Here is a 15,043-nt window from a genome sequence, read left to right on the forward strand (position 1 = left end):
CATCCATTTATAACTTATGTAAATAATGGAAAGTAACAGACTTCCTTTTTGAGTTTACAATATAAAATATTTCTGTGTATAGCTGCACATAAGCAGCAACTGTACATCTTACATTGAGTAGATGTCAAATATCCCATTATAGAAAGCAAATCATACTGTTTAGCATAGGACCATTTTCATTTAGACACCTTTGATCAAAAAATAAAAGTCTTATTTTCAGTGCTGTTCTGAGAAACTATCACTCCTACAAGGAACATTCCCTCACCACTGGCAAAACAAGGTGCTACGAAAAAATTCAAAGTACTTGGCTTCTAAACTAAAAGGTCTTTTCTCTACCTCTGCCACACTGAGGGCTGGTTAGGCAGGGGCACAAAAGCAAAATAGGTCTCAGCAGAACTGTATTACTTTGCAGCAAATGCAATTTAAATAAAAATAGATTTACTGAGTGGCTACTACATTCTAAGCACTGTGCTGGGCCTAGAGATACAAAATAAATAAGACTTGGTCTCCACCTAAAAGGGGCTCACTCTTCGCAAGATTTAAAAAACAAGAGATAGATACAGTGTAACCTTTTAAATTAATCACAAAAATTTTTTTAAACAACTAAAGTAATTGTGAAAAGCATCCATGTAGAGTGAAATATAATACTACGTAATATATAAACATACCAATAAAAACATTAAAAATACAGATACTACTGGATAATGGCTATTTAAATACCCAATGCTGAATGGAAGGATGATACATTTTTAAACCACAGAATATATAAATCCAGCAAGGGTCACTAGACTTCATCACCGCTGCCTCTTTTTTTTTTTTTTTTTTAATAACTTAAGTGCCAGTATCTCTACTTTTCTTTCTTTTCTTTCCTTTCTTTGCTTCTCTGTTGGCCTTCTAATCTCCAGCATATGTGTTCTTGAACGAATAGAAGGTACAGGCCAAGGCAGATTTTCATGAAAACATGAAGGATACAAAAAAGTCTTATCATTTCTTGATGCATTATCAGGCAAACACGAGACTATGTTGCACTGTAAAGGAAAGTTGCTGATATGCCTTACAATTTTGATATCATCACATTCCTACTTTCAACTTAAAAGAATATAAAATAAACATGTTTAGTGCAATGAAAACTGCTCAATCAAAAAAAATCGCTAGAGTCTTTGGTACTTCTTATATTAAGTACTTTAAATATTCATCTTCTTTATTTTTTTCCTAAAATTTCATAACTGTATACATTTCTCATTAAAAAATAATTTGTTTAATTTAGTAATCATTTTAGAAATAGCTTAAAAGACATGGGAAAGTTATACTGCCATCTCGTGGTTAAAGGTTCATTTACAGCAAAAAGGACTTACTGGTATTTCCCATTAACTCCACAACACACTCTATACTACTAATCTAAAGAAAGATAATTTCCTGTTTGGAAGTTATGTTTAAGAAAAATATAGGGGCTTCCCTGGTGGCGCAGTGGTTAAGAATCCGCCTGCCAATGCAGGGGACACGGGTTAGAGCCCTGGTCCAGGAAGATCCCACATGCCGCGGAGCAGCTAAACCCATGTGCCATAACTACTGAGCCTGTGCTCTAGAGTCTGCGAGCCGTGCCTAGAGCCTGTGCTTCGCAACAAGAGAAGCCACCGCAATGAGAAGCCCGTACACCGCAACAAAGAGCAGCCCCCGCTCACCACAACTAGAGAAAGCCCGCACACAGCAACTAAGAACCAGTGCAGCCAAAAATAAATAAATAAAAATTTTAAATTAAAAAAAAAAAGAAAACTATATTCTTCATACATCTCTCTCACTTTCTTATGTTAAATCCCACTAGATTAAAACAAGAAACGGCATTTTCAGTGGCAGCCTCAGATAGATAAATAAAAAGAACTATGCATTCAGCACTCTAGATCCTGCTCACAGAAGCTTATCATTTACTTTTAGTGTAACACACACTCTAACCCTGAGAATTTAGAGAAACAAAATTATGGCATCTAGGAGTTCTGTTTTCACAAGGTAATCTCCAAGACCTACAAGCAACTAATATGACATTTATGTTAAGCTTATCAACAATTGTTATTTGATCTAGGACCCTAAATTCAAAAGCACCACGTTATGGCAATAGATGGAAGCACTACTTTCTTCCACCCCTCTTATATATAGCAACCTACTTTTCCATATATAGCTAAGAACTATAATTAAATGGAAAAATTAATTCTGAAAGTACAGTCCTCTACATTTTTCAAGTGTGTAATCCTCTATAATCTATGTAAGGCACCTGTTCCAAATGTTTTACAATGGTGGAATCTAATTAAAAGTCAAGACACTTCTACATCTAACTGTCATCAGAAAGCTTTTCCCTTTTTTTTTTTTTTTTTTGAGCAAATCACCAAAATTAGGAAGACAGCACCATCTATAGGTCTGCCCAAGTACAGAATGAAGTTCTTAGATGTTACTGCCCACTGTGATACAGTAGCTAACCAAAGGTACTACCCTAGAAGAAAGTTCCAGAATAACCCTGTTCATTATTAAATCTCTCCAAAGCATTTTACTCTATCTCTACAACCATTCTCCAAAATAATGATTGTAATAATAACAACAACAGCCACAGGAACAAGAACTAAAACCAAAGTTTCACATAATTGCATTATTCTGATTTGGGTAGACTTGATGATTCATAAATATAGGTCACTTTTCAAGAAATATTAGGACATTGGCCTGTCTTCTCTCTCACATACACACACAATGTAAAACTTTTTGGTCACAATTCTATTTTAGGTGTCATTCAATCCTATTGAAACATATATTCCATTATTCTTTCTCCAAAGTTATATCTTCTCCCTACAATAGTCCATTCTAGTCTTTACAGACATTCAACTAAATTCACCCTTGCGTCTAACCTAAAGCTACCAGACTCATACAAGTTAAAAGGCTCAAGACAAATCAATTTTTAATGCAACTTAAATGTCCTCCTTTGTCACAGATTAGCTTGTCCAGTCGGCTCAGTGAGTCATTCCAGTGCCTTACCTAATTGTATAAGGGTTCAATGAACAATCACCTGAGGACTGAGGCTCAGCTTGTTCATAATCAATTGCCTGTAGGGGCTGGAAGAAAAGATGTAGCCCTGTAGATGCTGACAGAGCCCCCTGCTGGGTAATAAGGAGAATTTCATACCAGTGCTGTGGCTGGCACTTAAAGATCTGGCAAAAACAAGAAATGGCCAGTTGCACCAAGGGTAGACCCTGTTTGTTCATCAGTACTCAAGTTCCCAGAGCAGCTACAATATTTAACCCAACCAGAAAAAAAAGAGGTCTTACAAAGGCAGTATTCTGTATGGGGGCTGCTAACCTGATATATCATTCTGCATACTATTATACAAGGCAAGGTGGGGTAGTGGGTAAGAGTAAAGCTTTGAAAGCAAAGAAAACAGAGTTTGAGCCCATGCTGTCACTGACCTTGAGCAAGTTAATTTCTCTAAGCTTCACCTTCCTCATCCTCAAGAAATTACAAATTAATATTGACGATTTAAGCAAAGTAAGGTGTTTACACATAGTAGTCATTCAATGTGTTAGCACTTAAGATTTACCTTATCATTTCCTGTTGTCTTATTGTAATTATTGACTAAATAATTAGGTAGGATCCACCCAACCCAAACAAACACCCGGAGAAGTTCATTTGCAACTTCATAAGATAACAAAAAGAATGAATGAGAAAAACTGAACTCAAAATAAGGATGAGCACAGCTATGTAACAAAGAGAAAATGGTATCTGAGGATCTAACATCAGTTTCAAAATTTACCTCCGAAATATTTTTTAAAATCATTAGAATCCACATGACTCTTGATTTCCACATAATTTTTACTGTATAATTTAGAAATTCAAGTCTTCGGGGCACAGAAAAGTTGGAAATATAGATCGGGGAGTTACCTGCACGTGGATAATACTGAAGCCAGAGATCACAGAGATAGCAGAGTGGGGATGGGTAGAGAACTTGGAACCCTGCAGAACATCAATTTTTAAGGAAAGGGAAAGAAGAAGAACCAGCAAAGAAGACAGTAAAAGAGTGATCATACATGGAGAAGGGGGTGAAAATCAACAGCAGAGACAACTTTAAAAATTGGTTACAGATGTGAAATTCCACCAAGATTAGGTAAAATTAGGAATGAAAACCAGTAGTTAACAGTTTCAGCAAAAAGGTAAAGGCAGATATGCCAATTAGAGTAGGTTGAAAACTGAGTGAGGAACTTTTCACAAAGTTTGACAATGAAAGGAAGAGAAACACAGGACCATAGCTTGAGATACGGACTGTGAATTTGAGAAAGACAATATGAAGAGAAAAATAAAATGAAGTGCCTGTTGTGGGTTGAATTGTATCCCCCACAAAATATATGTACAAGTCCTAACCCCTGGTACCTGAGAATGTGACCTTATGTGGAAATAGGGTCTTTGCAAACATAATCAAGTTAAGATGAGGTCATACCAGACTGGAGTGGGCCCTAATCCAATGAGCAGTGTTCTTATAAGAAGAGGGAAATTTGGATACAGACACAGAGGCAAATAGGGAGAGAAAGCCATGTGATAACAGCCAAAGAACACAAGGATTGTGGGCAACTGCCAGAAGCTAGGTGAGAGGCATACAACAGATTCGGAAGGAACCAGCCCTGCCCACACTTTGATTTCAGACTTCTAACCTCCAGAACTGTGAGACAATGAATTTCTGTTGTTTTATGCCACCCAGTTTGTGGTACATTGTTCAGACAGCCCTAACAAACTAATAAACAGGGACTGCCGATAACATTCAAAAGATACAGACCTACTAGAATATTTACAAGGTGACAGAACTACCATACGACCCAGCAATCCCACTCCTGGGCATATACCCAGAGAAAGCCATCATTCAAAAAGACACACGCACTGCAATGTTCATTGTAGCACTATTTATAACAGCCAGGACATGGAAGCAACCTAAATGTCCATCAACAGAGGAATGGATAAAGAAGATGTGGTACATATATACAATGGAATATTACTCAGCCATAAAAAGGAACAAAACTGGGTCATTTGTAGAGACGTGGATGGACCTAGAGACTGTAATACAGAGTGAAGTAAGTCAGAAAGAGAAAAACAAATTATCGTATATTAATGCATATATGTGGAATCTAGAAAAATAGTATAGATGATCTTATATGCAAAGCAGAAATAGAGACACAGATGTAGAGAACAAACATAAGGATACCAAGGGGGAAAGGTGGGGGTGGGATGAATTGGGAGACTGGGATTGATACATATACACTATTGATACTATATATAAAATAGATCACTAATGAGAACTTACTGTATAGCACAGGGAACTCTACTCAGTGCTCTGTGGTGACTAAATGGGAAGGAAATCCAAAAAAGAGGGGATATATGTATACGTATAGCTGATTCTCTTTGCTATACAGTAGAAACTAACACAACATTGTAAAGGAACTATACTCCAATAAAAATTTTTTTTAAAAAATAATATTTACAAGGTGTATAAACCATGATCACATCAACGTACGGAAATAACTGACACAAACATAATAATTTAAAAGCAAAAGGAAAAGAAAATTGGTAAGAAAAATGAGTTAAAATCTGGAACAATTATAAAGAATCCTGTAGAAGTCCCTTAACCTGGTTTCATTCATTGTCATTTTAAGATACCACATACGTAAATCATAAAGATGTTTGAAAATGACTGGTGCATCTCTTTTCAGTTTGGGGTCCTGGAACAAAAGATGATACATAAATTTTAGAAGTGATCATGGGCCTCTCACTCAGAAGGTGGCAGAGATTACAGACTTGAATGTTTTCACGTCATTTCTTAAATGATTACAATAGAATAAAATATTGTTGAAGGAAAATATTGTTGCAAGTATCAGTTGTCTGATGACTAGAACCCCAGAGTACTTTTCTTTCTTCAGAGTAGGACCCTAAGAATAATATTCTGTGGGTTGGGCTTCTGATATTTATTCATTAATACAGTCAACAAACATTTCTGAGCACCTATTGTGCTATACCTAAAACACCAGATTCTCAGTGGTCTGAGATGTTGTACTCAAGACAGTGGTGGGGCACAGGGCCAGAGAGTAGGGAAGTGAGGAAGGGCTGGTTTAACAAGGTGTTCCTAAAATGTGTAAACGTTGTTTTATGTTCTTGTATCAGTTGAATCATGTGCCCACATACTATACTTACACTTTTAAAACATGTTTCAGTGAAGGACAGTAAAATAAATCCTTTGACATGTCCTTATGTAATTCATATTTTATTTGTTCTTAAATTCATATTTTTGAGAACTAGGTTTTCTTTGAGAGAGACAAGACTATATTTCAATTAAAACACATCCTTTAAAGGTATTTCATAATTAATTTGATCAATAGAGTTGTTTCCTCCTATGGGGTTGAAATAAGGGGAATTTTTCCTCCCTAATTACCCAGATGATGGGTTCCAGCCTCCCTTTGATGTGTCATAAAGGCTCACCTGTTTCACTACAACCTGCTATTTATTATCAAACAAATGCAGTTTGCCAAATCCTGAATTTCCAAAGGTGCATTTATCCAAATCACGTGTGTGTCCCCTTTGCACGCATTCTGAAAAAGAATTTTCCTTGATCAAAATTTTAACCTTGATTACCCCCCGGTGCATCCGCCTTTTATTACCAAGTCCAAATTAAAATCCAGAGAACTACTAGCATACATTCTGCCTATTAATGCATTTCTTTTAACTGTATTTTAACTATTTTGGGTTAGAGTAAGAAAAGGTAGAAATCTTGTGAAAATGAAGTGACATAAGATATATAAGATCAGGAGTTTAGAAAATAAGATTTAAAATTATCCTATACCTTTTTAGTGACCTTTTTAGGTTGAAAGCCTTGGACTCTCTCCCATCAATATAAGGTACATTTTACATACACTCTCAATAGTTAATCTCCCAGGAGCCTATCCATTAATCCCAGGTTTTCCTCCTCCAGAAAGTCTTTCATTTCACTTTCTCATTTGATCCCTTGAAGATGATTAATGAGATGAGCTATACAAAGTAATTGAACTGCGTTTAGTGCAAAACTAGAAAACTTATTTTCAGGATACTTTGACTAAACAATTTGACTAAGACATCTCCAGCCAGATGGACAAAATAAAAACAGTGATTGAAGATGTGGTAGGGTGTTTGCCTACAAGATACGGGGGATTAGGATGGGGCTGGAGAGGAAGAAACAACAGCCTGGAAATTTTGGGAAATAAATCAGTGTCCTGCCAGCATGGTGATCATGTATAAGACAGATGGAGAAGAAATGCCCTAAGAAGAATTCTGAGTGGGACTTGCAGACGTCAAGGAATATGAGTGTAAGATTTTGGGAGGCAGGAGGAGGAGGGTCCTAGCGATGCCACTGTGGAGAAAATTCAGTGTGGACAGGGCCTAGGTGTGCCCTCGGGAGGGAGCCTGACAGGCCTAGGCAAAAGCAGGGTCTCTCAGGGGGTCAAGGGGACTTCATCAGAGACCCAGGGAGATTTCTGAAGTTGAGTGCCAGAGCCCTATGAGAACTTGAGGAGAATACCCATTTGAGCAGGCCTAAGAGGCGCCTACATGACATGGGAAATAAGAACCCCATGAGCTTTGGAAACACATGGAAGAGCCCAAATTGGTCATTAGGGAGAATGGGAGGGTCTGAGGTGGAGCCATGCTCCTGGCTAAAGGAAGAGATGTGCATAAAAGGGAAACCTCCCAGAGCCAGAGCCCCACTGAGAGCAGACAACAGAATGATATGGGACCTGGGGGATGCTGAGGCCCAGGGATCTTGGGAGCTCTAGCAAGCTTGGGGGAATTCTGTCAGTGTTGCTGTCAGGTTTGCTGCCAATCCATTTAGTGTCTTTTCAAGAAGTAGAAAAAGGTTTCCCTTCTCCCCAAGGCGGACTCATCTCTGCTCTAGGATACATAGATTATGAATCAGTGCATGGACTAGATTTCAGGTCCCACTTGCTCAAGTGGCCAGAGCCCTCTTTCAGTCCACAATCTGCCCAACTGTACATAGAGGCCCTAAATGGATTGAGAATTTCCTTTTCAAAGTAAATGCAAATCTTGTGCCCACACATGGAATTATTTGGAGAGAGCAAGATACTATTATGCAAAAAGACTGTAAGGATTGTATTTGTAGATAAAAGTTGTTTTAAGGGATGTAAACTAATAAAAGATAGAGAGATGATAAAGGATAGTAGACTTGATCTCTCCAACTTCTAAAAATATCTGCCAATGGGAATAATATTTTCCTAGTCCCTCTTGTAGTCTGTTCCTATAGAAATGATTGCATGCTTGTGCAACCACAGGCAAGTTAATTAGGCCCTCTGGGTATCAGTTTCTTCATCCTGGAGGTGTGGTTAGGATTTAAAATGTTGATACATGTAAAGCTTAGAACTGGGTATGGCACTTAGTATTTACTTCATAAATGTTAGTTATTTTTATTACTTGTATCATTCAATGTTAATGAGAATGTTAAAGCTGGTGTGTCTGTAGAGGCGATCTGGGAGCATTTATGCAGAAAATGGTTTTCAAGTCAGGCCTTGAAAATGGGCATGGTTTCAAAAGGTAGAGAAAATTAGGGGAAGACAGTCTAGGCATTGGGAATAAAGGTGGAAAGGCACAGGCAACATTCGAGTATAGTGAGCAGATCTGTTGAGCAGAAACCGAATGGAATGTATGGCAAAGGACAGGAAAATAAGCCTGAAAGCTAAATTGAGGGCATGCAATTAAGGAGTACAGAATTCATTCTTCTCTCTCTGGTCAGCAATGAAAGCCAAGAAAGATTTAACTTGCAACCTTCTGCCATCCGGCTCCCACTTTATGGAATCTCTTTTCTCAAAGGTCTTCTAATTCAGTGCTTCTAAAACTTGAAAGTACAAACCAGTGACTTGGGGACCTTCCTAAAATGCAGGTTCTGATATGGTAGGTCTGGAATAAGCTTAGCCTGAGATCCTATATTCTTAACAAGCTTCCAGGCGCTACCATGCCCCTCCCTGCTGCTCATCCATGGACCAACTTTGAGTACTAATCCAATGGCCTCTTCTCCATCTCATCCTTACCCCCTCTGCAGTATTAGGCCTTGTTGATCCTCCTGATGCTCTCATCATTGGCTTCTACTCACTCACCTGAATTTTATGCTATTACTTGAAGCTGAGAATGCAGACTAGGAGCCTGCTCTATAAAACTCCAGTACATATTGTCTTGTCTTGAACACAGCTTTCATCATATAAAACAAAGTTGCCATTGATAACAATATCTATATATAATAGCTGTAGCTACAAACTCAAGGTCAGATGTGACCTTTAGATGTGTATTGTCCAAGCAACTATCAGTGCATTATTTGGTCTCTTAAATGCAAATATTACAAACCATCTTTTAACAAAAGACACATATATATCATTATAAAAGACACCAACTGCCCATCTCATGAAGTGTTTAAGCTTCTTTGGAAAATAATCTCCCCTGAGATCCTCACCCCTCCCTGTGGGCACTGGCTACAACTGATTGGTGCAGAGGTGGGCCCCTGACCAATACTGGGTTATTTTGAGTCCTTCCCCAGCATTTTACACTGGGACTGGAAAAAAAAGCAAGTCAGTCTCTTGCTTTCTTTACAGAAGTCAAGAGCATGTAAGCTCAGGAGCTATTAGGGACAACATTCTGACATATGGACTGAAGAGAAGAAAACAGCAGTCATCTGTGAGAAAGAAAACTGATGAAGATACCAGGAAGGAACAGGGAAATAGCTCCAAAGCTTGGCACCCTGACATCCTTGCTCATCTCCACATAGACCACGTAGGCAAGGCTTGACCACAGTCTGACCTGAGTCTTAGCAGAATGCCCTGTGATTTCTTCTAACATAAGGGAAGATAAACAGCCTGGTGAGGAGCTGTTGGGAGGCGTTTCTCCCGTTACCTTGTGGAAGACTGACATAAGGCCATTTCTCATCCATCTCCCTAGTTTCAGTTCAGCACAAGACTTTCCACCTCATTCCCACTTAGGGTAAAGCTGCAGACTTCAGCGTAAGTCTATAAAACTGCTCGGCTGTGGTTCTGAGGTGGCTCCTCAACAACAGAGTGACCCATCACTCATACCATCTGTTATCTGGCCTCTTCAGTTCAGTGTTGTCTATAGAACAAGGGGCACAGGGAACTGACACCACAATGACTTGCTTTTGCTGTCTGTGTAAGCAATTAACCGTCTGAATCCATTTGGTCATGTTTACTCCTCACTGGGCAAATCTATGGAGGTATGACAAGCCATCCTAATGGCTACAGAAGTATTACTTGGGACCGAATTATTAGCCACCACCTTGCTGCCTTGGAAATGCTTAACCATTTGGCCAAGGGAAGAAGTAAGAAATGGCAAGAGTTCACTTCCCGAGATCCCCTCAGTACTCCAGCTCCTGATTATAGTCAGTTCTCAGGAATGCATTTCAGACTTTGAATTCCATGAGATACCCTAGTATTTCTCCAGTAAACCTCTCCAGCTTCTTTTTTTTTTTACCCTTAAGAAAGCTAGAATGTATTTTTTTATTACTTTTTATTGGAGTATAGTTGCTTTACAATGTTGTGTTAGCTTCTACTGTACAGTCATAGAAAGTATTTCTAACCTTTACCATCAAAAGATCATATAATACATACACACACTGGTGTTGCATTTGATGACAATATCAGTAATCAGAACTTCAGTGTTAGCAATGCAAATGTATTTTCTGTTTTTATTAAAATTCTGCCTCTCGCATATTAATTTCTTTTTGGCCCTTGACGTAGTATATGTAACATGATTAGCCTGCCTTATAAAAGTCCAATAAATATAAAGTTTTATGAAAATGTTATTGGCCAAGTGGGAAAAAAAATGACTCTTTTTCACTATGATGAAAGTATAAATTACTCTCATCATTTATCAATTGTAATTTCATAGTACTAAATACGTAAGTCAACTATGCTATGTTTAATTTATCTTATAAATGTACTAATTTTCGTTCATATTAGTTACAATTGTAAGAACATGATGGAATAACACATTATATTTATGCCAAATATGTATCATCCAACAAAACAGCGTACGTAGGATTAGAGTTTGATCTACTTTTAACATCCCTTGAGTTTAGCTGTGTCTAATACCCAGAATGATCATCCAAGCCAATATACAGATACTTATGAATCACTAGTCATAGGTTAGGATGTTCGCCAATTAGCTTCATTTCCCTACTGGGCCAGCTGAGTTTTATTTGATCAGGGTCATGGACTCTGAATCAAGCCAAGTCAGGGACAGCTGGCAGAGTCTTGGACATTGTGGAAATTTGACCAAAATGGTGTATAAATTGGTGCAAATTCATCATCACTACTGGGAAACAACTAAAAAAGTAGAAAGTGGGGTCACTGACATCATAACAACAAATAGACATAGCACAATTACATATAAGAAATGAATGCCTTGATTGCCGTATTAATGAGATGTCATCTTTAGGAAAGTGTAGAGATTGTTAAGTGATATATCTGGCTGCTTGTGGTACTCCTAGATGCAAGGAGTTTGTGACATGATGATAACTAGTCATAATTTGTCCAAATTTGTTTGAAAATAAAATTTACTAGTCAAAGTTAAACATTAGACATCTAGTCATCTTAATATGATTTACTAGTGTTACCATAATAAGTTATTAAGAGAATAGTTACATTTATAAAAATGTTTTATGCTGATTAGTGAACTATATTATTTCATATATTCATAATAAAAAATGCATCACAGTATGTAAGATTAAATTTTCAATCAACTCATAATTTATATTTTAAAATATCTTTAAAATACGTTCACATAACATAATCCCACGGGTAACTTTCTCTAGCCACTTAGTCATTATTTCCATGATTAGTTATAACAGGTTTCTTCCTAAAGGTTTTTTCCCCCACAGCATAACTCTCCATAAATTAATGTGAACCTATCATATCAAAGGTGTTTACATGTGTTCATATATTCATTTAATTTTAATATGCTTATTAAGGCACGAATAGCTGCAAGCAAGCTAGCATAGCATGCAATAAGAAAACCTGTGGAGTCCTGAGGTACATACTTTAACGAGGTAGGAATTACATAAGAACTGAGTTAGCCCGGGAAAAAAGAGGCTACAACTGATAGCACAACTAAGTCTGACGCCAACTGGATCATTTCAAATAAAATAGCCAGCCAGGCAAAAAGGCCTCCTCCAAGTCGCAGGCCTTAGGGCTGCCTGCCTTGCTTTACAAGCTAGGAACACAGAAGGTGGGGAACCCGAGAGCGGCCAGCGCGGGCGCCGCGGTGACTTGACCTGGGACACCCGCCGCCCGCCGCCCGCTCCCGGCCTCCTTTGCTCGCGCGCTCCGCGGGCTCGGGCTCGGCAGGCGCTGCCCCGGGAGCGCGGAAGGCAGAGGAAAAAGGCAAAACTTCGGTGGGGAGACTTGTCTGAGAAACGTTTTCGGAACACGCGAAGGGAAAAACGACTAGCCCCCGGCGGGGCGGCCTTACCAGCGGAACCACCGGCCAGGATCTGCCGAGAAGCCTCGTTCACGAAGCCGACAGCGGGCTTGGCCGACATCTTCGCAAGCCAGACGACCACTGCTTGGGCTGAGATGCGTGGGCGAGCTCGCCAGCCTGAATGCCGGCCTGCAGAGCCTCTCCTGAGCGAGAGTGCCGGGGCTGGGTTAGTCCTTGGGCCGAGTGGCTCCCTGTGGGGCGGCAATCCGGCGACTGCTCGGAGGCGGCGGGCGGTTTGGGCCACAGACTCGCCGCGTGATCTCCGGCGGGTCGGGACCTGCCTGTTGCGCTGCTTCAGGTGCTCCCTCTCGACCCCGCTTTGCTCCCTGGGCTCCGGGAGGGACCCTGAAGGAGAAAAGACACGTAGATGCGATTGGGTTGGTCGACCGCCGCAGATCGGTTTGGTCTCCTAGATTGGCGCCTACGGGTTTCCCTATCAGGAGCCTTCTGCAGAGTTTGTCCAGCTGGCCGCTCTGCCTCTGATAACGCAAGTAAAAAAGTGGTCCTGGCCTAGAACTCCAGCGGCAGGGCCCAGGCGACCCTTGCCCTCTGGAAAGCCAGAGCACAGTGCAGTTCTAAAGAAGGGACAGGTGAATAAATTCCTTGGAGTTAGTTGTCCCGAAATTGTGGGCTATAGCAACTAAGTCAAAATAAATCCAATTTACAGGTATCTTACAATTGAGCTACTGTATATAGTACTTTTCTAAGAAATGGTTTTGGCGTAAGGGAATATATCTCATACCTCATCAACTTGAGTTTTATTTACTGAAAGACCAAAAAAAAGAAGGCCTTATTACAAATAAGTCTCTTCTATCTATACCCCACGTCCGTGGGCATCAGCGTAATGTGTGCGTTTGTAAGAAAAGTAAATTCATGTTCCAGCCCTGACCTACTGAATCAGAATCTCTGGATATAGGGCTCAGAAACCTGTGTTTTAATAAGTTCTCCAGTGATTGTTATGAATGTTAGAGTTTGCGAACCACTGACCCAAATAATCGAGGAACATTAAGTAACTACCAATATATCCTTCTCTGTAAAACATTTAATTATTCATACTAGCCCTTTAGGATAGTTAGCAAAACAAAAATACTAGTTTATACTATTTTTAAACCACAAGTTGCAAAAACTCTGTAGGAGAGACACAAGATTCTCAAATTTTAGAAAAATACCTGCCACACCCCTAACAGGCAGGAAATGATAGGAGTAAAAGGGAGAATGAGACGCCTTGGAACCCTTATTGTCATATTATTTCTTAAACACGGTACTTAATACTAAACATATTCAGTTTGAACTATATAAAATTGCCATTTTTGAAGGCCATTGAATATCAGCAATATGTAATAAGGTTCAACTTAATACATATGATTTCCAATTAAATGTACAAAATACAATAATTGGTTTTATACTTTGTTTTAATTTCTTAGGCTGAGCTATTAAAAGCTGGTAATGATAATCTGACTGGCAAAATTATTTAAAGTGAGGAATTCGAGAGACTTGCTACTTATGTGATCAGATACGCAAAAACAAATTTTCTCATATTTGATTAAAATTACTAAGTTTGAAATGTTTACCAAGAAATAGTTTTAAGAAACTTTTGCTATTTAGATATAGTAAAAGCTTTTGAGCTATGTTTCAGTCTTTTACTAATTAAATATGAGGTCTTGAGTACAATATAAAATCACTTATTCATTCAAAAAATACTGAGAACCTATTATATACTAAGCACTAAAATCAGAATTTCAGAGCTCATAGAAAACGTTTCCCTAATTTTCCATTGAAGAAACTAAGTTTCCCAAGATCACACCATAAGTTAATGGTATAGCCAGGATTCCCTCCTCTAACAGCCGTGGGATTATAGATTTAAATATTAACCACAGGCCAAACTACATTCGGTCACACTGAAACCTAAAATAATTAAATGCTACCAAAATTAATTTCATTTACTCATATGTAAGTAGAGAATTTTTTAAAGTTAAAGAAATTTGTTGGATTATTAAATACTATTAAACCCCAAGGCACACACTGAACCAAATTCTACATTCATTCATTGAGAGTTTACTGAGTGTCAGCATTATGAGCTGGCAATGTAACAGTTAAAATCCTCCCTTGGAGCATATAATCTAATGGAAGAGATCATACCATGTTGCAATGTAAGTAAATTTTTGCCTTCCCTAGATTATTTCAGGAAATACAATAATACTCCCAGGTCAAGATTTAAAGACAGCCTTTTGACATCATCCATTATTTCCATGAATATCTTTTTCTTTCATAAATATCTTAACCTCAATATTTTAACCTGAGGAGGTGGGTGCAAGTTTGTGGTCTCACTAAGACCTCAATCTCTCAGGATCCCTACAGATTCAGTCAGAAGACTCTCCCAGACATCTTTCCAAATACCCTGTTAGAAAATTGCTACCTCTTTTTAACCTCTCTGAACAGATATCTTTGAGTAAAAAAAGCAAGGCCTGATATTACAGGTAGTCTAGTCCTACACCTCCAGATTAGCTGA

The 15,043-nt window shown here is 38.7% G+C and overlaps 1 protein-coding gene across 1 annotated transcript in view; it reads right to left on the minus strand.

Annotated features, from left to right (window-relative positions):
• The window catches only part of SLC25A21 (solute carrier family 25 member 21), a 520,353-nt gene extending 507,749 nt beyond the window's left edge, over positions 1 to 12,604 (minus strand). Inside the window, exon 1 of the mRNA XM_061182462.1 lies at positions 12,526 to 12,604. Within this exon, the coding sequence (XP_061038445.1) occupies positions 12,526 to 12,595 (70 nt within the window). The 5' untranslated portion in view covers positions 12,596 to 12,604. The remainder of the gene's footprint in view (positions 1 to 12,525) is intronic.
• Between the last annotated feature and the right edge of the window lie 2,439 nt (positions 12,605 to 15,043).

This window comes from Eubalaena glacialis, chromosome 2 (assembly GCF_028564815.1).
Source record: "Eubalaena glacialis isolate mEubGla1 chromosome 2, mEubGla1.1.hap2.+ XY, whole genome shotgun sequence".
NCBI classification, from domain to species: domain Eukaryota; kingdom Metazoa; phylum Chordata; class Mammalia; order Artiodactyla; family Balaenidae; genus Eubalaena; species Eubalaena glacialis.